A 23891-nucleotide genomic window follows, 5' to 3' on the forward strand; every position below is an offset into this window, starting at 1 on the left:
GTATATTTTATTGATTATATTGTTACAATAGTAGTTTGAACATTTTCTTCATTCCACTGTGGGGTTTAGCATAAAATGTAATCAGTTGTACACAAATTCATAGAATGTTTAATAGTTAGTATTTACAGTACATACTGGTGTTCAAAGTATATTTGCATGCATTATCTCAGTTGTTCCTCACTCCCCCTAGGGAAGTCCTACAAATTAGATATTATCTCAATCTGAGACATGACAAAAATAACCCTACTGAGAAGCCTGAGGACAGAAGCCGTGCTGGAGCCACGTATCTAGCAAAAGCAGCGAACCAGTAGATTCATTTGGAAGGAAATTCGCAACAAGACTGTACAACGGCACAGACTATATCCTACAGTTAACACGACTCCATTAAAGGTTTGAGGGTAAGAAGGAAATGTGATCAAAGTAAAGCGTATGTGCTTAAGATTTTGTTTTTCATTGGGGGAAGGAAAACACACACACACACACGGAGTATTTGCCTTTGTCTACCATTGAAACGCACTGAACTTAAAATACAGAATTACAAAAAGGAAGAAACTCATAACAGCAACAAAAAAAGCTGGAGAGGCAGTAGACACTGCGAGCACATCAGATGAGAAATTTAAAAACATTTCCGGGAAACAGAAGAGCCGATAGAAGAGAAAGCTGCAGACTAGAATCTCCTTGAATTACGAAGGGGCTCAGAGGCACAGAAAGCCAAGCTGTCTGCCTGAGGCCTGGAGAGGAAGTAAAGAGTGGGGCTACAAGACAGGGGTTAATAACAGATCTGTCTGTGAGCATTCACTCCTGCCCTTGACTCTGAGCATGGAGCACCCACAGCTCAGCTTCTACCTTTATGCCCCAAACCTGGTAATTCTTCTCTAAAGAAACTGAATGAATTGCCACCCAAAAGCTGGGATATATAGTGGGATGTTAGCATCAGGGCTACTAAGTGTAACTGTACAGTCTGGCCAAATTATTTATGAAATATCCAGAATAGGCAAATCTATGACAGGAAATCGACTGGCGATGCCCAGGACAGGGGAGGGTGTGTGGGAGGGCTCTGGGGAAATAGGAAGTGATTGCTAAAGGGTGCGGGTTCTTCTAGAGTGACAGAATGTTCAAACACTGTGATGATGGTATGACTCTGTGGATACACTAAAAAACACTGAATCGTATGCTTTGAATGGGTGAACTGTACACGACTGTATCTTAATAAAATTGTTATTAAAAGATAATGAAATAGGCCCTGACTCAGTGGGTTGGGCGTCATCCTGCAAACTTAAAGGTCTCCGGTTCAATTCCCGGTCAAGGAACATGCCTGGGTTTGCAGGTAGGTCTCCAGTTGGGAGCGCGCAAGAGGCAACAGATCAATGTTTCTCTTGCACGGCAATGTTTCTCTCCCTCTCTTTCTCCTTCCCTTCTCCTCTCTCTAAAAATAAATAAAATCTTTTAAAAAATAAAATAGAATTTCTCAGAGTTAAGCTAGGAATGTCTTCAGATCAAAGGGGTCCACCAGGTTCCTAGCACAATAAATAAAAATATACTCATGTAGTAAATAAGTAAATGGGGGAGAAGGGAAGCTTCTCCTCAGAGTACAATCCTAATTAGTAAACATTGGAGGAATGATGGAAATAGAAATCACTGTTTGGCAAACACCACAATATTAACTGCTTCAGTCAAGAATCATCAATGGATGCTACAATTAGTGGGTTAAACTATGATGGAAAAAAGGGTATTTACACAGCCTCACGTTATCTTCCCCAGGGATAGTCCCTGTTACAAGAGAATACAGTAACTTCACAAAGGAGAGACCTGGCAAGACGCCACCTCCAGCAAGCGCTCAAAGCCCACACGACAGTCAGACACAGACACCGTGCACCTCTGGAAACGCTGCACTGGGAAAGGCACACCGTTTCTGGGACATCTGATGAAAACACTTAGCCTGAATTCACCCCAAGGAGGCATCTGACAAACTCAAATTAACATTTCCTACATGTCAGCCTTAACTCTCCAAGTAAAATTTAGGCTTTTCCAACTAAAATGTACCTTTCTGTCTCTTAGATACAGCAGAATCATATTAGCTGCTCATTAGGAACTTCTCAGCCGCCTGCACGCACGGAGCAGACAGCAGGAGCCACCACTCCCGTGCAGCAGCAGCCCCGCACAGGGCGCACACTGGGCCACGCTCCTCCTGAGGAGCAAGTCCCTCAGGCCCTGGAATCTAGATTTTTCTCTGTAAAATCAGGCACTTGTACCATGCTCACTGCACTGGGTGGGTCTGAGGAACAAAAGAGATGACACATATAAAGCTACTTTTGAAACCATAGAGCACTCTGCCCAGGGAAGCCCTTATCGCCAACCCTTCATTTCACAACACAACAAGATAGTTTCAAAGCTATTGTTTAAAACTAACATTTTCAACGCACCTTGAAAATCAGAATCAGCCTGTGTTAAAATACTCAAGAACCCTCCTAAAAGATTTTTCACAGTTCCCTGAAGATTAAAAAACAAAACATAATAAATTAAATTTCTTACCTCATGAAAGCATGAAGCAGTGTAATGTAATAAATTATTTGATAGTCTACAGTATATACATATATACATATTTAAAATGAGTAAAAGGAAGGCTATGTGTAGGATTACACACAATTTTCATTTTATTTCTCATACTGCTTTTGTTTTCTAATTTGTCAAAACAATGACCATACATTAAAATTAAATGCAATTTAAAATGTATTACCCATTCTCAGAAATATACTAGGGGTCATTATTAGTTGGTCAATGACATCATTAATTTTTATGTTACTTTAGAGAACTAGGGAATTAGAAGATTTTTAGAATACCACTTGCAGCTAAAACACGTCTAAGGTATTATAAAAGGTAATCATCCCAGACAAGCTGAATTATAATAAATAAGGAGATGAGTAATTGGGGTACGAGTGGGATAAATATTCACCTCATTTAATGAAATACATCTTTTACCTGTTGCATGAGTAGAAAAATATTCTTTTCTTTCTGTCTGATGATTTTTAAAAATCTCTCCAATACGTGGGCAAGCACATCAAGTGGGGCTTTACTAGTAGAAAGCAAGTTTAATTCCAGCATACAAATCTCAGGGTATATTATTTCCCCTTGAGTGAGGTTTTCAAGTGAGTCATTTGGATTGTTTGATGTAATGACACCTTCCGCTTCAGGCTTTATGTCTACCCCTGCAAGGGGAAAAGAAAAGATTGTTTTTATTCCCTAAACACTGACTAAATATTTAAAATCTCATTCTCATTTTAAAGTTCAATGGCAAAAGGGCTATTTAGAAGATGTTCACAAAACATTTTCCTACAATATGACTTTTGATTGCGGTAAATATCCTGAATAATCAAGTCTTATGGATATTTTGAAGATAAATGAATAGCCTTCAAAGTAATTTTGATCTTCGACAGAACTACAAATATTATGAATGGCAAGTTTTATGGACACATGATACAGATTTAACACAGTCCTCTGACACACTAAAAAAAAAAAAAAATACCATCCCAAACTTCCTGATCCCACAACACCTGAACGACAGGGCAGTTTATGTGCTTATTCATAGCTCCGTGGAAATGTGCAGCTGGCTATGGGCCGGAAAAATTCTATGCTTTGCCTTCTTCATAGGTGAGAAACAGACAGGTATTTCCTCACTAAATATTACAGTTTGGAAAATCTACCTTATATGCTCTTAAAGAGACTAACGTGCTCTTAAACAGTGTTCATATAGTTAAGAAATTTATAAATTTCTAACTAGATCAGAATTCTTTAAACTAAGATCTAGTTAGCAAACTTATAAAAAGGAGGAAATCTGTCATTATAAAATCATGTCTGTTCTCTAATAAAACCAACACCATTATACAAATATATTTCCAAAAGCACCTACTTAGGGTGTCTAGGGAAGGGAAATAGGAGGAAGTGGTCAAAAGGTACAAACTTACATGACAAATAAGCACTAGGGAGATAATTTACAGAGTAGTAACTGTAGTTAACACTGCTGTATGATACACAGGAAAGTTGTTAAGAAAGTATGTCTTAAGAGTTCTCATCACAAGGAGAAATTTTTTTCTTTCTATTTTATCTATATGAGATGATGGATGTTAAATAAACCCACTGCAGTAATCATTTCATGATATATGTAAATCAAACCAACATGCTATGTATAATGAGATCTTCAACTTATACAGCGATGTCTGTCAATTACACCTCAGTAAAACTAGAAAAAACAAAAATAATTTAATAAATCAAGCAAGCTATATGTATACGTGTATACAGGGTTGACAAAAGTTGGTTTATAGTTCTAAGTATGTGAAACAATTTATTCTTGTATTATCATTTATTCATTATTGTGTTACTTATTAACCTTCCTTCTCCACTCCTGTATACACACACAAACACACACACACACATACTATTTCAGTCTGTGGCTGTTTCTAATTTTTTTTTAACTTTAAAAAAAAAGATGTATTTATTGTTAGAGAGAGGGGAAAGAGGGAGAGAGGGTGAGACCCACTGATGTGCCAGAGAAACACTGATTGGTTGCTTCTTGCACACCACCAACTGGGTACCTGGCTGCAGCCCAGGCATGTGCCTCACCAGAATCGAACTGTCAGGACAATCCCCATCCCACTGAACCACACCAGTCAGGGCTGTGGCTGTTTCTTAGTTCTTTTCACTCTCTTTTTGGGAAACAAAACAAAACAAAAAACCTGCTTCGGGTTCATCAGGCCTGTTAGGCAGGACATCAGCGATGACTCATTCACTTGATGGGAAGAGAAAACAGACCTTGGGAAGATAAGCTGCTATGACCTTAGTGAAGACTCCCAGTCCTGGGACAGTCAAAGGCCAGCCCATCCTTTCCGTTCCACCAAAGGTGTGAGCCCTGACCTCAAGGACAGACTGTGCGATGGTGAACTAAGATGAAATCTATTCTGCAGCATCCTTGGAAGTAACAAGAAGATGTCCATACTCCTTATGTTATTTAATCTTTAAAACAAAGGCTGTGAAATGCTCTTGCTCTCAATGTGTATCTGGACAGACGTTTTTCAGTTAGGCCTCCATGTAAATGTAACATCCTCAGAGAACCCTCCTCTGGTCACCCAATCACAGCCACATTGCCCTGTTTTATTTCTTTAGACTGTTTATATCTGCTCCTTATCTTTTCCACTAGAATATATGTGAAAGCAGGGACTTTCTCTCCCCATTGTTATCACAATGTCTGTGATAACAAAATTTACCTCGGTGCTTTCAATCACAGATATGAGTGCCAGAATTCACTGTGACGATCCAATAAAATGATGATGCAATGTAAGGCTATACAAATTCTAAAGTAACATTACCATGAGCCATTTTGTTCATTGATAATCTGACTTGCAAATCAAGTCACAAGTACTGCTGTGATATTTTACCATCATCCCAGGTTTCACTGTCCTCAGGATTGCTTTCACTATCGGCTTCATAACCTTCTTCTTCAACCAAAAGTTTCAAACTACAACACTGAGCATCCTCAGCTTCTTCTGGAAAATCTCCAGGTTGGGATGACCATTCTTCTTCAGACTGATGACTCTATAAGATTGGTGCAATTAGAAGGCAAAACTTGTAACATTTGCTCATTTTCAGTAACATAATATTTATTATGCAAATGTCATTTTAAGAACAGCTTCAGTTTTTCCTTAAGAATATTTTCAGTATTTTTTCAGCAATTCATAAGAAAAAAATCTTATGCATTGATATTCACCATTATAAATTATGAAATTCACACAGCAAAATTTCCCAGAATCTCTCAACTTGATTAACCCATCAAAAATGGGTGGGAGGTGTCTCTTAACAGAGTAAGCTATAGGTCATTTCAGTTCTAGTGAAAAATAAATTTAAGAAATTACATTCTAGTTATATAATGGAAATGACTAAAAAGCACAATTTAATGGTAGTAAATATATATTATTTTTATACATCTGTTCATGGGAAAAAAATTTTCCACAGGATTTTTATATATGTTTTATAAATTAGATAACCAGAGAAGACATAAAAAATTTTCAAAGGGATTAATTTTAAGATTTCAGAATGCAATTATCTATATACAAGCATCTCAGACAAATAGCATGTGATCTTACTTATATGTGGAATCTAATGAATAAAATAAACTGACAAACAAAATAGAATCAGAGGCGTGGACACATGGAACAGGCTGATAGCCGTGGGAGGAGGAGGGGGTCGGGGGCTGGATGAAAGAAGGTGAAAGGATTAGCCAGAGATCACACATGCACAGCCCAAAGACACAGACAGCCATGTGGTGATGGCAGAAGGAAGGGGGCCGGGGGCTGGGTAGAGGCGAGCAGATGGGGGGAAATGAGGGCATCTGTAATAGTGTCAACAATAAAACTAAAGGAAAAACACAGAGTTCCAACATTAACTTCCTGTGGTAAATCCTGCAGCATGAAATTTTCCTTTCCTTACAAAAATCTACAATTTTCACTTTAGAAAACATTTTCACTTAAAGGTGGAATGAAGTAGGTATTTTAACATTTTCTAGTTAACCCACTGGTTCAGTAATATGGTGACATTAGTAGCTATTTCAGTTTTTAAGTTATGACAAACAGCAACATAAAATATTATTGCAGAAAGTAATAAAATGTCATATATATGGCTAGACTGAAGTTATATAAAGTTATATAAACATGAAGGACATGTGACAATTAAAGGTAAAATAAACATGGAAGAGGCAGGAAATGAATTAAATATGTATCATAGTTTCAGGAAAAATTTAAAATCATTCTTTTAAAAAACATTAACATGAGCAACTAAAAACTATGATTGCTATTTTCTATGCAAGTACTAGTCATTTTTAAGTGGAGTGATTTAAAATTAAAGTGCGTACAGTATTCTGGAAATAAAAGCTGCACCAATATAGATAAGATACCTGAGTCATCACCATCCCTGAATTATCATTTAATAAATAATTTATTTACCAGTTATTACATGTAAGACATCAAATCAAATTAACACATTCTGTCTTACTGGGAGTAACTCTCAGTAAATGTCCAGATTAGATGAAGAAAAGCATGTCATACTTCTCTCCTGTTTTTACAAGATAGGGCACTGAGTAAATACTATGCAGCCCAGATGACGGAACGCAGCAAACCCTGACCCATCTCTTCTAACCGCGCTCTTCCATGAAGTCCCATCCCACACACTCCTGCTTCCGCTGGTCATACCCAATCAGCCCAACAGAACTTGAGTCATACCTTCTCAGTCACAGCATCACTATGCTCAGAATCTGCTGAGTGGTCCCCCAGTGCAACTCGGAGCAGCGCATCGAACAAAGGCTTTGCCAGTTCAGTTTCAAACACCTTTGACTGGGAAAGATGGTCCTTCATTTCAAATAATATATTTTCCACGGACAGGTCCTAAGGTAAAATAAGAGAGACTGAGAATATTAATAAAATGCTTTAAGAAAAAAATAAAATAGTGACAGATGGTAATTTAATAAGTAGAAAGCCAGTCCATATATCTGCAGTTGATATGAAAGTAAAAAGACTATATGAATACCTAGCGTTACATAAACATTGACTATTACAATTAATAACACGCGTATTTATCAGATGTTTTACTTACCTCATTTGGTTTTGAATTTCAACATATCATAAATTAATTATATCAAAAAATGATTAGTTGGAACTTCAGAGTTTTGATTAAGTATTTCTAGACCTTACGAATTCCTTGAGACTCTAAGAAGCACTTACATTCATCATCCTTCTCACTCCCTTTTTCCTCCTGCCTCTGAAGAGAACTCTGGCCGCCTGCACCGTGCCCTGATATCAGGTGATGAGGCCATGGAGATGGATGGGAAGCTGTCATCTACCTTAAGGAACCGTCAGCCCCACGTGAGGCACGGACACATACAGGCGGACATGATGACGCCCCCACCAGAGCTATAAACCAAGTTCTCTGAGAACAGAATGGGAGACGGCACCTGAGACACCATCAAAGGCGTCCCAGAGGAAGGGCTGCAGGACACGAACAGTGAAGGCCCCACAGGACACAGCAGGCGCAGACGGGCAGAGGCTGCGCCCGGTGGCGGAACGTGGACAGGAGCGCAGCGTAAGGAGGGAACGGCATCTGAGCAGCGGTCGGGTCCAGGTGGCTGGCTGCACCTGGCGAGGGCTGGTGGGCGGTGAGGCTAAACGAGGAGGTGGGAGCTAGGCTGCCGGGCCCCGTAGCGACACTAAGGAGTGTGGGTTTTAATTGTGAGCAGCATGAGAGCTTCAAGACACTCAGACAGGAAGCAACATGAGGCAGCAGGAGAGCCTGCTGCCTGACGGAGCAGTGAGGGCTGGGCAAAAAGGGAAGGAAGAGGGACCTGCCACATTAGAAGGTTCCTTAGGAGCAGGGCCTGAAACATCCTTGTGTGTTGAGAAGTGCTGGCAGAAGAAACTCATAAGGGCATGAAGAACGCAAAGTATGTCAAGGGGAAAATCCCGGCAAAGGTGTGGTTTCAGAATAAATGTCCAGCCTCCACCTAATCCCAGGGATAGCTCTGGGGCCTGGGAGAACTCTGTCCCCTCCACGAGAGCCAAATCCACCTCACTGGTAGACACTCTTCCCAGGTATCTTAGATGGGGTGTCTCTCCTCAGGAGACGGAGCAGGTGTGGGCCCTCAGCAACCGACACCTGCGGCAGATGGCGGATGGGGGCATCAGCTCGGTCAGGGGACCTGGGCAGAGCACAAAACGGCACCACACCAAGAGCTTAAAGTGTGAACTTTGAAACGCAATATCCATGCCTTTTAGGGCTGGTAACTTCACACATGTGGGTTTTGCAGTCCAAACTAAACTGTAAGCTTCTTGAGGGCTAGAACTGGGTCACGTGATCATCTGGGTCCTGTATAGCACCTGGTACCGTGGTGCTAAGAATACAGGTGCTTCTCAAAACTTAAGACTCTTTGGAAAAACAAAACGACTAATTATTACAATAAACTTTAAAAATACCTAATAGCAATAGCTGGACAAAGGACAAGTTATTACCTGATCAGGCAACTCCAGTTCCACCTTGTGCTGACTAGCTCTGGCGCTATGAAGACAAATGGCCAGAAGCGCTTCCAAGAGTCGTATGCTCTGAAGTGAGGTTTGACTTTCTGAACTAGGAAGTGCCTTTGCTTCCTCAGGAGCAGCTTCCGCAGCTGAAATTCGATCTCCATTTATGTAAGAAACACACTGTGACTCTAATTTACCTAAACTGTGAGCACTCTCCTTTAGACTACCCAGTTCTGCTGGTGTGGCAAGACTTTCCACGGTCAAAGATAACGAATCCTCCTTCCCAGTGATCTCAGATTGAGGAGTTCTGACTAAATCTTGGTTCTCATTCACATCCATCTCTCTCTCCTTTTTTCCTTGCTCCTCTTCATGACTTCTGAACAGTTTCTTTATGATCATAAATACCAACCTGTGGCACACCCGGACACCACCCAGCCTGCAAAACTGTTCCTGGACAACTGGACTCAACATGTAGATCCGACGACACATGGACCAAACGTCTGCGGCCTGGTGCATGTGCTCGGGAGACGGCAAGACAAGGCTCTCAAGAGGCAAACGTGGCAGCACGCGGTGCAGGGGCTCGCTGGCTGTGCTGTCGTAGCCAGAGGTGTCTTCTGAGTCATGGGCGGACTCCCCATCAGAGTCTGCTTCTTTACTTACACACAAGAATGCCACACAGAGGAAGAGGTTTATCGTGTTGATGTGAACCTCCTGGCTAACAGACTTCCATTTCTTTGGGTAGGCTTCTCTGAGGCTGGCATAAAACTTGCTGAAACTCTGTGGAGAATCTGAAAGTGCCTGCTGGTTATGACAAGAGGTAACTGCAGTAAGCGATGATAGCTCCTTCTGTTCAACGCCCATCCCATCAGGACCTGGAATCGAAGAGTCTTTCTGTTGTTCACCGAGGCTGATTATCAGAGTTTCAAATGCTTTCAGGGAATGACCGCGAATACCATCTAAGTAATTTAATTCAATTATTTGACTTACTCCATTAAAACTTAAAAACAAATCTCTTATTACCCTGTGATAGAAAAAAGAAAAAAACCACATAAGAGGTTTTACATACAGGAAGATCATTTATAAACAGGTATATATACTATTTAAATATGTCATTACTGCATGTGATGTACACTAAACAAATACTACCTAATTTAATGAATCAATCATCTGGCTTAAACTCTCAGATGGGACCAGAATCTTGAATTACTTTCTAATGACTTTCTTATCCTTTATCAAACACTACATATATGACTTCAGCATTTAAAAAGAACAAATTACATGTATCCCAAGTTAAATAAAACAATTCAAGAAAGAATATTTTTTCGAATGGCAGACTCTATATAAATTGTAAATGCCACACCACCACACTGCAGATGGACCCTTTGACAGGAGGCAGGTATCTGTGGGTCCTTTTGTTCATCTGCCTGCTGGTTCACTAAGGACTTCCTGTTTGGTTTACAGCAGCACCTCAGAAAGGGCAAGCACCCAACGACAGATCTGAAGATGTTCATCTCTGTCTCAAGTGAAATTTAGGAGTCCGGACCACTCGAATCCTGGTAGTAACTCTAATATACATCAGCTCAGCAAAGACCAGGTTGTCCACAAATACGCCAATTAGTTCACAAACTTTCAAAGCAAAGGTCAGTTCTATTGAAACAATGTCAGAATGTCAGGAATTATTTAAAATGATTGTAAAGCTAATGATGATACATAGATTGTATTTTATGGTAAGTTTTTTAAATCGTATATGCACTAATTTTAACAGCTACCTATCAGAAGCAAGGTTTATTTATAAAATCATTTGCTTAAGCACCAGACGTGACAATCACAAAATCTGGAAAACTCACTGGTGAAATTCTAAATAATTTTAATTTTCTTCTTTTTTGCTTTTCTATATTTCTTAATTTTTCTACATATATTGCTTAGGTAATAAATGTAAATATGGAATTTTTTTAAATAATAAGCTCCTTATTTCTACTACTTCAATAATTATCATTTTATGTACATGAATGTTTTACATAATGGTAAATAAGTAGGCAATATTTTGAATTTGTATATCTTATCAATAAACTAGTATAAGTATTTTCTCATGTCCCAACATGATCTTTGTAACCATTGTTTTTAATGGCCAATAATTTCATCAAGTAAGTACACTTAAAACAATTAATTTAACTTTGCCCTGCTACTGAATTGGTGTTGTGTACATTTTCTCTCAGAAATATATATAAAACTTTACTGAGAAGTTAAAAACAATGGTTCTGTCCCCTCCTCTATAACAAACTAGTAAAAATAAATAAATATTAAAAATATCTGATATGGGATGGGAAGCTTTTTGTTGTTACACTACAATTAAGTCATATGAAAGAATAAAGGATACAGATATTCGAAAGCATCCAATAAGAAAAATGCCTGCACACGCACACATACAAACCTTGACTGAAGCAGAGTAGGCAGCGTTTTTAAATAAACCTGAAGCACTTCCTGAGGCAAACACTGGTTTTGACGGCCACACACATGAGCCTGAGCTGAAGTCACACTAAGGTGCTGGCAGTGACGGGCTAGTTCAACTCCCCTTTGCAGCACAGGATTAAACACATAATTATACAATTTCCACTGAACAACCACATTGCCTTTCTGAATTAAATTGCAAATGTGGTGTGCAATCTGCACACTATGTAGCCTGTCTTCTTCAAAAACAAAACCTTGGTACGCCTCTAAGGCATCCCATCTCCACAGCAAGTCTTCCGAGCCGCTGCTGGGCAGAATCCCTTGACACCTGTAAGGACTGGACAGGCCGGAGGAAGCCTCCTCGTCATGTGCAGGCCCTTGCAGTGTTTCTTCTAATTTGCCTAGTTGATCCAAGTCAACGGTACAAATATTGCAAGCTGCTTTTTTAATTTTATGGGGTATCTCGGCGCCTCCTAACTGATCCAAAATAAGTTTGTTAAGGATATTCAATATGTGCTGCTGAAAATTCTTCAGTGCTGGTGATCTGAAAGCATGGAGCAGAGGGAGGATGACGGACTTGGGGTGCATGCAGCAGCACACCCCGACGCTCTGCACCCCCGCCAGCACCTGCACGCACGTGCTGCTCAGGGAGGCCCGCTGCAGCAGGCGCAGGCACTGGTGCGCGCACACCGCCAGGCAGCAGCACCGCTCGGGATAGCAGACGGCGCCATCTGCAGCCTCCTCGAATGGGTTTTTGGAAACCTGGTTTTTAAACGCTGAAACCAGGAGACCCGAGAGGTCCCTGTGGTGATGCATAAAGTGGGAATATTCACATCGTCGGTGCCTCTTCCTCATACACATTGAATGATGAAGCTGCTCCGATTTCACTTTTTTGACAGTGCTCATTATTTTCATCACGCCGGTAATGAGGGCTTTCAAATGTTCTGAGGCCTCCGCAGGAACGCCGTCTCTTAAAATCAGCCATTCCATCTGAAGAACTGACGTTTCAAATAAATTGAAGCCGTGATGCTGAATGAATTCTTGAACCAAATCCATGGCTTGACTGAAGAAGAAGGGATTTGAAGCTGCACTCTGAAGACAACAGATGAGGATCTGTAACACTCCTTCCAGGAGCTCAGGCAAAAGAAGGGCTCTATGGCGATACTTTGAAAACACAAAACCTTCCCGAACCTCCTGTGGTGTTTTCTTCTGTCTTGGTGCAAAAGGGGCAGGCTGCTTTTCTAGGCCAGCTCTAATTTTTAAAGCAGCTCTAAGCAATTCAGTCAAATTTTTTTTAAGACTTTCTGGCATCATGTCTGCAGTACTAATATCTACTGACATGAGATGCAACACTGTTCGAAAAAGCATCCGTTGGATCAAGGCCACTGGTTCTTCAGTCCAACCTGCAGAAAACATCTGACTCTCCGAAGGGTCGCTGAGATTACAGCAGTCCCCAAAGCCTGCGAGGAACTCAGTCAGTGTGGGCACCACACTGGCTGCCAGAGCAGAAGTATGATTCAAGGTCATATCAAACTTACAAACTTTCTCTAATAAAGATAACAAAACATGACATAAGTCAAATGGAGAGTTGCTCATGTGACCAATAACAGACAAGGCGGCCGGCTCACTTAAAATGTCGAAGTCTGCCTCCTGTCTTGGCATCATCTCTTGGAGACTTTCCAAAGCCACGCTATCCGGAGGAGTCTGCTCTTTGGTTGACAGCTGGTCGGACTGAGCCAGATACACATCTTCTTTAGGAGACTCTGTTAGAAAAGGCTGCAGCTGAGGGGGCCGCCTCTGCTTGCTCACTGCTGCCCTCCTGCCGTCTGAGTCGGCCTCCGAGTCGGAGGTGGAGGGCTGGGTCCTTCTCGCGTCTCTCACAGAATAGCGATGGGTGGCTTTACGGGGTCGTCTACTCTTTCGAAAAACATTTACTTTTGCAGAACCCTGACCCGATGGGGCACTTCCTTCTAAACATAGTTTTTCCTGAGTAGATCTTTGTGAACTTGAGTTCTTTTCTTTGGTCAGGATTATATCAGCGGAGAACGGCAGATTAAAATCTACAGAAATGAAAAAGGAAATTTTACATGCCTTAATACGTTTTTACACTGTTTGTATTTAGTATCCATTTTAGAAGTTTAACCTCAGTTTTGTTTTGTTTTTAACTGGGGCTGGCTTCCTTTAGCTATTGTTATGTCTCTGGGTCACTTCCCCCAACACTTACCTTGCTCATGATAAGTACCAGGTGGTATTAGTTCAAAGGATACAAATGGATTTGGAAACAATGGAAAGGAACAGAATTAGAAAAATAAATCTGATTTAAAACCATATGCCCATTGCATTCTCACATGGACATAAGGGACTCTTCGAGTATTCAGCACTACCGTTCACATCCTTTCATAAATCCCCTCCAACAGTGCCGCCAGTTAAGAATTTTACGAAATTATTTCAAAATCATACAATAGACACCAAATATCCTCCAAGAGTGAAGTTAAAAGAGCTCTTCCCTGCATGTGCCACACGCTGAGCGAGGCCCACACACAGGCTCCACTGCTCTGTCCCCAGGGCCGAGGACCAAGGGCCTGGTGTGAGGTCAGCGCTCAACGCCTACTTCCCGGGAGAAATAAACACATCCTCCTTAAAAATTAAAAGATCAAAAAAACTGGCCTCTTTCTCTTTGCAACAGCATGTGATAGATCTAGATGAAAAATACAGTTGTAATTTAGAATGAATAAATACCAATCTGTAAATAAATGACCAGTGCCTTAATTAAGGGGAGGGGGAATTAAAAGGTGGACAAATTCCACCTGTGCAATAGATGCAGGTATTGAAGACTAGGTCACCTAAAGAACACTAATTGGATACAAATTCAGAAGAAAATAAGAGCAGAGGGTTAGTGAATCAATAAAGAAGCAGGATGACATTATGAGATGTTAGATAAGTCCCTAACAAGAGAGCTCCATGTCAGAAATGTATAAATATGCCACGTGGCATTAAAATACAATATAGAAGGACTTAAAAAAAATGTCTGAGAGATCCTAAACGTCTCACAATTTACATATCCCCAAAATGGTCAAGGGCGGAAACTATTAATCCCTTCACTGAAACATTTAAACTAAGTTTCATATATTTAATGTGATATATATATTTTTTAATTTTTCAATATCAGAAATTAAAACTATGTATTGACCTTGAGGGGAGTAATTCTATCCAGACTTGAAACAAAATATTACTTCAAATTATCCTTTGAAAGCAACAGTAGAAAAACTAAAGTGCAAAAGTCATTGGTGGAATATGGTAATAGAAAGCAGCGTTTAAAAATAAGCAAAGAGTACAAGTATTGTCAACAGAAGTCACTAAGAAAACCTTTGAACGTCTTGTTGAAAGGAGAAAAATATCCCTTAACTGGCAAAGATTTTTCTGTTCTTACAATTAAGCTTACAAATCTAAACAGATGAAAAAATCATCACAATTATTTTTTTCCAAAGCTATCGGTCCTATCAGGTTGAGCTGGGCGACTTTTCTTTCAGCCACTGAAACTTGACAGAGCTGACGGTCCTTGTCCCATCTTTGCTCTGCCTGGTCTCCTGGATGCCTTGGTTTCAGGCCAGGTACATGGCCTGTGGAGTGATGTGCTACCGTCTTTCAGCCGGGAAATGCTGCTATTTGTTTCCATCACAGCGGCTCACGAAGGTGGAAGATGCCACTGACATTGGTTACATCACAAAAACAATAAGGGGCTGCGAGAGTTTTGACTTGTAGGTCAGTCAGTTGCTTTTGTAGGACAAATTGGATATCAATGATGAATATTCTCTGGTGTGAGTCTATCTTATTAAATTTTAAGTGGATTTAAATTTAAAAAATAAAAATAAGCAAAGGAACTTTACTTTCTTTCTTCAAACTTCTCACTATCCATTTCTCAGATGTTATATGGCATGTCTAGATTTGTCCTTTTGCTTCTTCATATACTTTTGAATTATCATTACATTCATGTAACCCCCTAAGAAAGCACCATGGTTTTTGTATTATTAGAAGAAATTAAAATGTGCTTGCCTAAAGAATTTTTCATATTAAGTACCAAACTAATATATAATGCTCTGAATTTGAACTTATCAACCAATAAAGCAGAAGTAACTTTTTTTAGTGTAAGCATAACAATGTTTTAAAATTTTATCTTTTAATTACAGTTTACATCCGATATTACTTTGTTTCAGTTTCAGGTGTAGGGCGTAGTAGTTAGATGATCACATGCTCTACAAAGTGATCCCTCCAGTATTTCTAGCACCCCCTGGCACTGTGCCTAGTCATTACTATGTTACTGACTACATTCGCTGTGCTGGACTTCACATCCCTGTGACTACTCTATTCTGTTACTGCCAGTTTGTGCAGAAGCAACTTTCCAGAGGAACACTTTTTCCCAGTGGAATTTTGATAACACAAGTGATATGATAAAGGCAGTGTCCATTTATAGAAAAAAAGAAAGAAAGAAAGAGAGAGAGAGAGAGAGAGAGAGAGAGAGAGAGAGAGAGAGAGAGAGAGAAACAAAGAAAGGAAGGAAGGAAGGAAGGAAGGAAGGAAGGAAGGAAAAAGGTACATACCTGCTGCCTTTTCTCCTTGAACAGGTATCTTCCACACCAACGGAAGGAGTGACAGAAGAAGAGTAAGGAGTTCTTCTCTGCATGTCAATGCCTGTGTTAGAAATGAGAGAACCCTTCATGTTCTGAGGTCAGGAGACTGTTAATTCCTAACACCTTCTCTTATATTTAACCAAAACTCCTTTTTTTCTTGAAAGGTTGCATTTGAGAAGCTAAGACTCAAATTAACATATCTAAAAACCAATTAAAGCTGTGATACTTCTCAACTTATAAACATTTCCAATGACAGAAGAATGTAAGAGTATCTGATGGTATTTAGCACGTTCTTGCTGATTTTTCCACAAATAGCTGTCACAGCACCATGCTCATGGCAAGAATTCCTCACCTGTGAAAAAACAAATGTGCCAAGTGAAAAGGAAAAGTTAAGCCCTATTAATTAGCAAACAAATAATATAAAGTTACTAGAAAAATGTAAAGTCTTCATGCAGTTAAATGTACGACTCAAAGAACACAACTTTAAAAAGAGAAGTAGACGTTATTAATAAAGAAAACATATTCAAGAAAGACTTGTTAGTGAGGGTGATCCAATATTTATCAATGGCACACCATGTCCACAGCACTTGCTGTCCTACCCTTTCTGGAGATGGTCCGAGCCCTGGAGGAGGCCCCTCATTTGGTCCATAAGACTCTTGCACACAAACAGGTAAAGAACAGAAGGCATGCAGCATGAGTAAGTACCCAGGGGTGGCACCGGTGTTCGGTCTAGGGGTGCACAGAAGGGAGCCACCCTATCACTCAGGAGTGGGGACTGGAGCTACAGAGCTGGCGCTGGGACACCTGAGACACGGCGGTGAAGGACTTAATGACAAGTCAGGTTTCTACCCCACACACCAGGGAGTGGGGAGGGGTCAGCTCTGCATGCCAGCAAGACCACACTGGCCACTATGCAGGCAGAGCTGGGATGGCGACTGCTCAGCGTTGGAGGCAGGGACGCAGTGAGGCCGGTGAGAGAGGGGGCCGCACGTGCCCTGACAGAGCCACCCTCAGTGGACATGTGTGAGGGGCCGTAAGGGAGCCGGCAGTGAGTTGCAGGTGGTTACCCTCAGTTATGAGGGAGGAGCAAAAGGTCTTAAAGAACTCAGAGGGTTTCCGGTTTAGGCTACCAGGTGACTGAAAACGTGCTCACCAGGGCAGGAAATTCAGGAGCAGTACTAGATTTTGGGGGGACAAGGGAGGCGCCCTTCAGACGTGCTGAGCTTGAGATGCCTGTGGTATATTCCAGTAGACAGAGCTTTGTAGTCAAGTCAGACAGACAGGTCTGGAGCTTAAGAAAAGGATACAAAGTGAATGAAAAGAGTCGGGGGTCGAGGACACAAGTACAGTTCCCAGGGAGGGTACAGAGAGCGCCAGGAGCGGCGAGGACCGCACCCCAAAGCACAGCACTGAGGAACGAAGGGCGGCTGGCTTTCAGCTCCACCGCCACACCCGACCCCTCACAGGGCCGGCTACGAAGGGTCCCCTGAGCCCTAGCTCTCCGCACCCCATGGCGTCTTCCTCACACACACCGCTCCTGCCGCCCCCTCTCGCCACCTCCCAGCTGCCACCCTCCAACCCGCCCTTCAGGTCTCGGTTCCTCGCACCCCCTCGGTCCAGTTCGGTTTTGTGTTCCTGGTTTAATTCCAGCCCAGCAAGCGACTTGCTGAACTTGTGATGTCTGAGCACCCATTTCCCTCTTGTTCTAACACACTTCGACTGCGCCCCACTATGTGGATGCAGCGGTGAACAAGGAACACAGTGTTCACATCCTCACAAAGCTGACATTTTAGAAGGGGAGACACAGAATAATGGGTACTGCCCTGGCTGCTGTGGCTCAGTGGACTGAGCGTCGGCCTGCGAACCAACTATCACTGGTTCGATTCCCAGTCAGGGCACATGACTAGGTTGCACGTCAGGTCCCCAGTTGGGGGCGTGAGTGAGAGGCAACCACACAGTGATGTTTCTCTCCCTCTCTTTCTCCTTTCCCCTCTCTCTAAAAACAAACAAACTAATAAATAAATAATTTAAAATAAATAAATAAAATAATGGGTACACATAAGAAATGTTCAAATAGAAGGAAGTGTAAAAGGGGAGAGATGACAGAGTGATAACAAGGAGGACATTTTACAGCCTATTCAGGATGGGCCACTAGAGCAGGTACGTCAATGAGAAGAAGGAATCCATGCAAAGATTTAGAGGAAAACAGCTTCTAGGAAGTGTGAAATGGGAACGAGGAGTGCTGGGAGACGAGGCTGGAGGGCATAGGCCAGCGAGCGGGCAGTGCCAGACCCAACGCGGCCTCCTGGGCCGTGGCCCAGGAGTTTGACTTTATCTCCAGATATGATGGAAAGCTTCTCGGTCACACTTGCCAGGGCTCCCTCACAGCACAGACTCCAGGGCGCAGGTCCTAGTCCTTAGCGATCATCCTCCTCCACCACCAAATCCTAGTACACAGCTGGATTTTTATAGACATCGTCTGCATGAAGGACTTTAAGTTCTGGATTCAAAGTAAAAATTATATCAAGGGCCCCATTTCCATGTTATTAACTTCAAAATTTACAAGTCTACAGGGGTCTGGATAATATTTCCACACACAGCTCAGACTCAGTATGGACCTCAGCATGTTTTAGGATGCCAGCAAAATGTATATGGTCTCAAAAATCTGTGCACTAATTTTGGGCACGTCATTCCTGTCAAGTCCTCCTGACCGAGTCTTTCCGTCCAGCAGACAAAGCCCTAACATTCTAATGGAGCCTGCAGAAACCTCAAGCGTGTGTGAGGTGCTCCGGACACGCTGTCCTTAGAATTGAGCCTTGGTCCCCAACGGGGCACTGGCAAGTCATCACTGCTCCATGAACGGGCACTCCAGCCCCCTGGCCTCTGCACGACACGTGGTCTGGAACCTCTCTCGCGCCTTCTCACACAGCTAAGGGCCCCCTGCTTCAAGGCCCAGCCCCAGCCACACCTCCCTGTGAGGCTTTTCTTCCTGCACCGACCCAAGATCACTGTCCTCCCAGCTCAGGACACCAGGCCCATCACCCCAATTCCACCAAGTGGATTAGATCTTGGAAACCGTGGGCTTGGAAACCATATGAATGAGAGGGAAGCAAGGGCAGGTTTTTGGTTTTTGGCACCTGTCCTGGGCCTGCTGACCTGAGGACACTGTCACCTCTCCGCTGCCCAATACGAGAGTGAGGCACAATCCTTCACAACAATCACAATCATTTCTGACACAATTCACCATGGGGCGCTCTCTGTAATGCTCCAGACCTATTACTTTTTTGAGTATGTATATTCCCAGGTATATTTATCCTTTCAAGTCCTACAGAAACCACCTATGTAATTCTACCCTTTTGTAAGTCATAAAATCTTTTCCTCTGATTTGTGGACACCCTGGCAGATTAGAACTTGCAGCACTATGTTTCAAACCAAGTGGTCACCGTATCCAGAGGAATGGGTGTTACTGCACACCATCCAAGTGGAGAGTTCTCAACATGCCATATTAGGCAATGTATGCCATAAACAGATCCTTTCTCCGGCTCTTCCTAGAAATCACACCACTCCTCACTTAATGCTCCATTTTTATGTTTCCCCTTAGGCAAGGAAAATGACTGTGACATACCTTTTTAAATTCCCCATAGCAATAGTAACCAGTAAAAGTAGTCTCATTCAGCTGGTAATTTTTTCAGTTCAATTCCTGCGTACCTGCCAGGTGCCAGCACTGTACCCTTCACAAATCTAGCCTGGATTTTATATTAATTGCCCATCCTACCCATCCTAGTGATGGTGGCACAATGGGAGAGAAAGGGCAAGTGAGCTGGGCGAAGGGCTGAGATCCCAAATCAGAACAATATCACTGAAGCTGCATCGGCAGGTAGGCACCAGAGCAGTGTGGTTCGGGACCTCAGGATGACACGCTAAGAAACTTGGACTGCATCAAGAGTGTTATTTTAATTGGTATTAATGGTACCTAAATCAGCATTTTGACATACTAATTAAATTTAGTACTTCAGGCATAAGCAAAAATAAGAGCATTATTTATTTGTCTTTTATTAAATTTTATAATTATTTCTAATATAGATACACAAATATGAACATGTCTTCATTAGTACTATAAATAAAATATTTTTTAAAATTTTCTAGGTGTATAGCTATAGCTAAAGAAAAGAGTATGTTTGTCATGTTCTGTAACTTTACTGGAGTTTTCTGGGTGATCTGGATTTCTCTGTGCACATCTCTTTAAAAATGGTATTTTTACTTCACCATTGCCACATTTAGCTGTCATGGCTTTCATCATCCACTTCGTTACTGCATGTTTTTAAACTTGATATCAAACAGAAATAGTAATAGTTATTCTTATGTCAGTTCTAGTGTAGAGCTTCTTATTAAAAATACTACAGTATTGGTTTTTTACAGCACAGGGAGTCTAGTGATAATAATGTTATAGCATCTGTGCATGGTGAAGTGGGTACTTCATTGGGGGATGACTTAGTAGGTCTAATCACTACGCGGTACACCTGAAACTAATAAAACATTGAATGTAAACTGTAATTGAAAAATAGAAAATTTAAAATATATTATTGGTTTTACTACTCTTTGATATGAAACCCCCTATTCTTTATTTTTGTTAAAAATAGAGGAATTTTGTCAAATGTTTTTAAGGTCTCAGAAGAATTACATGTACTGTTTTTTCCACTGGTGTCAAATATTATGCTAATAGTTTTTCTTGAATTAGACCACAGGTTGCAATTTTTTTTTTTTGTAAAGAACCAGATAGTAAATATTTTAGGCTTTGTGAGCCATATATGTTCTCTGTCACATAGTCCTCTATTTCTTTTAATAGCCCTTTAAAATTACAGAAACTATTCTTGGCCTGTGGGCTGTCTGAAACCAGACCAGCAGCAGCAGTTCTGGCGTGCGGGCCACGGTGCCACGGTGCGCCTCCTCCCCTCCCAGGAAAAATATTGGTAACTGCCTGGCTGCAATACTCTTTGTTCAGACTTCACAAGGCCTTGTCAGCTGGGTAGGAAAGAGCACAACTAAGAATCCTGAGGACATTGTTCGACACAAGCCTACATGCCCAAAGTGGAGAGAGGCCTGTCTCAAAAACAACAGATGTGGTTTTGGGCAAGGCATGGACTCCATTAAAGTAAGAGCAACCCACATTTTTAAAGAAAGATGTGTTATCAAAAAATACTAACAGCTTGCACTAAAAGGGACAGAGACATTCAAAACAAATAGTGTGTGAACAGGTATGCAAATCATATACAATGAAATTTTTTCAAGTATTTATAACACATGGTGTGCATACTAGTTAGGTTTCGGTATATAGTCTGTTGGTAATAAGTCATTGCAATTTTCTACTCGTTACATCAGAATTAAGCTATATATACATTTATATATATAAATAATCATAGTATAGAAGAAATTAGAAACTATCATAGCCAAATATTACATAGAAACTAATAATTTTTATGTTGAAAGAGATCTTTAAGTCACCCAATTATATGTACTTATGTTACTGATGAAGATACTGTGATCTGGAGCAATTAAATATTAACTAAAGTTGTCCATCTACTTGATACTGGTGCCAAGATTAAAATCAAGGATAATTGTTACTTTTTAAGCTGGGCAAAGTTTCTTTCAAAAACCTGTAAAGGTCTGAGTATAAACTTCAATTCTGCAATCTTTAACCATTAAAATATATTTATATATACTATATACATCTAGTGTATATATATTAAAATAGTACTATATATGTAGTACTATTTAAGCTGAGTATTTTTTCCTAGGAAAAAACAGATCAACATGTCTGTATTTAATAAATCATGACCAAATTGGGTTTAACAGAGAAATGCAAAGTTGGCTCAACATTTAGAAAGCACCAGCATAGTTCACCCACATTAACAGAATTTGAGAAAGATGTGATAGTCTCAACAGATACAGAAAAGGCATCTGATAAAATCCAACATACATTCAGAATGAAAACTCTCAACAAACTAGAAATAGAAGAGAACTTCCACATTCTGATAAAAGGCACCTAAGAAAACCCTAGTGCTGACATCACATTTAATGGTGAAAAACTGACTGCTTTCCCCCTAAGGTCAGACACAAGGAAGATGCTCGCTCTCATCACATTCCTCAGCCTTTGTACTAGAAGCCAGCACAAAAGGCAAGAAATAGAATAAAAGGTACAGAAATTGGGAAAGAAGTAAAATTATTATTCACAGATGACATGATTGTATACATAGAAATTAATAAGAAATCTACAAAAAAATGTTTCAAGGTAAATAGAAATAAATATATTTAGCACAGGTCAACATACAAAAGCCAACTATATTTCTAAGAGCAAGAAACAACAGGGAAATAAATTTGAACGCCATTTATAATGACACCAACATTTTTTTAATATTTAGAATAAATTTAACCAAAAATATGCAATACCGTTCTACTGGAAACCACAAAATATTGAAGAGAAATGAGAAAAGGCTCAAAAAAATAAAAAAACTTAAAAAACCCAGAGATTATGCTACACTTATGTACTGAGAAACTCAACATTGTTAACTTGCCAATTTTCTCCAAATTGATTTCTAGATTCAATGCCATCATAACTGAAATCCTAGAGGGCATTTTTGGAGATTAATAAGCTGGTTCTAAATTTATATGAAAATACAAAGGACCTAGAATAGTCAAACATTCTTGAAAATGAAGAACAAATTGGAAAACATACACCACCTAATTTCTAGACTTACTATAAAAGCCATGATAATCAAGGCAGCATGGGATTAGTCAAAGAATAAATGACAGATACATAAACTCATAATTACATAGTCAACTGATTTTCAGCAAAGATGCTGAAGTTATTCAGTGGGGGAAAGAGAAGACTTCTAAGGAGAAATGTTGCTGGAACAACCAGGTAACTATACAGGGAGAAGGGGCAGAAAGAAACCATAACTCTTACCTCACACCATACAGCAGTATTAATTCAAAATGGATCAGATGAAAGTGAAAGTAATAACTAAAAAGCTCCTAAGAAAAAAAAACATATAGAATATCTTTATATCTTTACAATATTGGGGTTGTAAGACAAAGATTTCTCAGACAGGATACAGAAAGCAGTATTCCCAAAAGAAAATACTGCTCTTCAAAGACATTGTTAAGACATGAAAAGGCAAGTCACATAGAACATATTCAAAATCAAAGACTCTTCTCCAGCATACATAAAGAATTACCACAGCTGAATAAACAAATAGCCTGACTTTTAAAATGGGCACAATCCAAACTTAAAAAAAAAGAGAGAGAGAAAGGGAAAGCGAGGGAGAGAACAGAAGAAGAAAGAAGATGAAGAAGGAGGAGGAGGAGGAGCAGAAGGAGGAGGAGGAGGGAAGAAGGGAAGACACACATTAATAACAAGCACAGCAAGTCTATATTTAATTTGGGGGGGTTAATGTAAACATAGCTGTGTGACTCCCCATGGCATAATTAATATTCTTGTGTAATACAATGATTAGTCTTGATTTCATGTACTCTATGAAATTATTTGTTTTTAAAATGTAAAAACATTGGGCACAAAACTTGAACAAACTTTTACAAAAGAAGATATGCAGATGGCCAATAAGCACACACAAAAGAGCTAGCTCAATATCCTTAGTTGTCAGAGAAATGCCAATTAAAACCACAGTAAGCTGCTATTTTATATTCACGTTGATGCTAACAGTAAAAAGCCTGGCGACACAGAATGTTTGAGGGGACCTACACA

At 40.5% G+C, this 23891-nt stretch overlaps 1 protein-coding gene across 1 annotated transcript in view; it reads right to left on the reverse strand.

Moving 5' to 3' along the window:
* LYST (lysosomal trafficking regulator) overlaps positions 1-23891 on the reverse strand; it is a 127772-nt gene that overhangs the window by 97071 nt on the left and 6810 nt on the right. Inside the window, exons 3-9 of the mRNA XM_090263455.1 lie at positions 16100-16190; positions 11485-13561; positions 9045-10074; positions 7266-7427; positions 5430-5586; positions 2980-3206; positions 2424-2490 (exon numbers count right to left, since the gene is read on the reverse strand). Coding sequence (XP_090119581.1) covers positions 2424-2490; positions 2980-3206; positions 5430-5586; positions 7266-7427; positions 9045-10074; positions 11485-13561; positions 16100-16190 — 3811 coding nt within the window. The remainder of the gene's footprint in view (positions 1-2423; positions 2491-2979; positions 3207-5429; positions 5587-7265; positions 7428-9044; positions 10075-11484; positions 13562-16099; positions 16191-23891) is intronic.

Source organism: Furipterus horrens, unplaced genomic scaffold (genome assembly GCF_987537825.1).
Source record: "Furipterus horrens unplaced genomic scaffold, mFurHor1.1.pri manual_scaffold_15, whole genome shotgun sequence".
NCBI classification, from domain to species: domain Eukaryota; kingdom Metazoa; phylum Chordata; class Mammalia; order Chiroptera; family Furipteridae; genus Furipterus; species Furipterus horrens.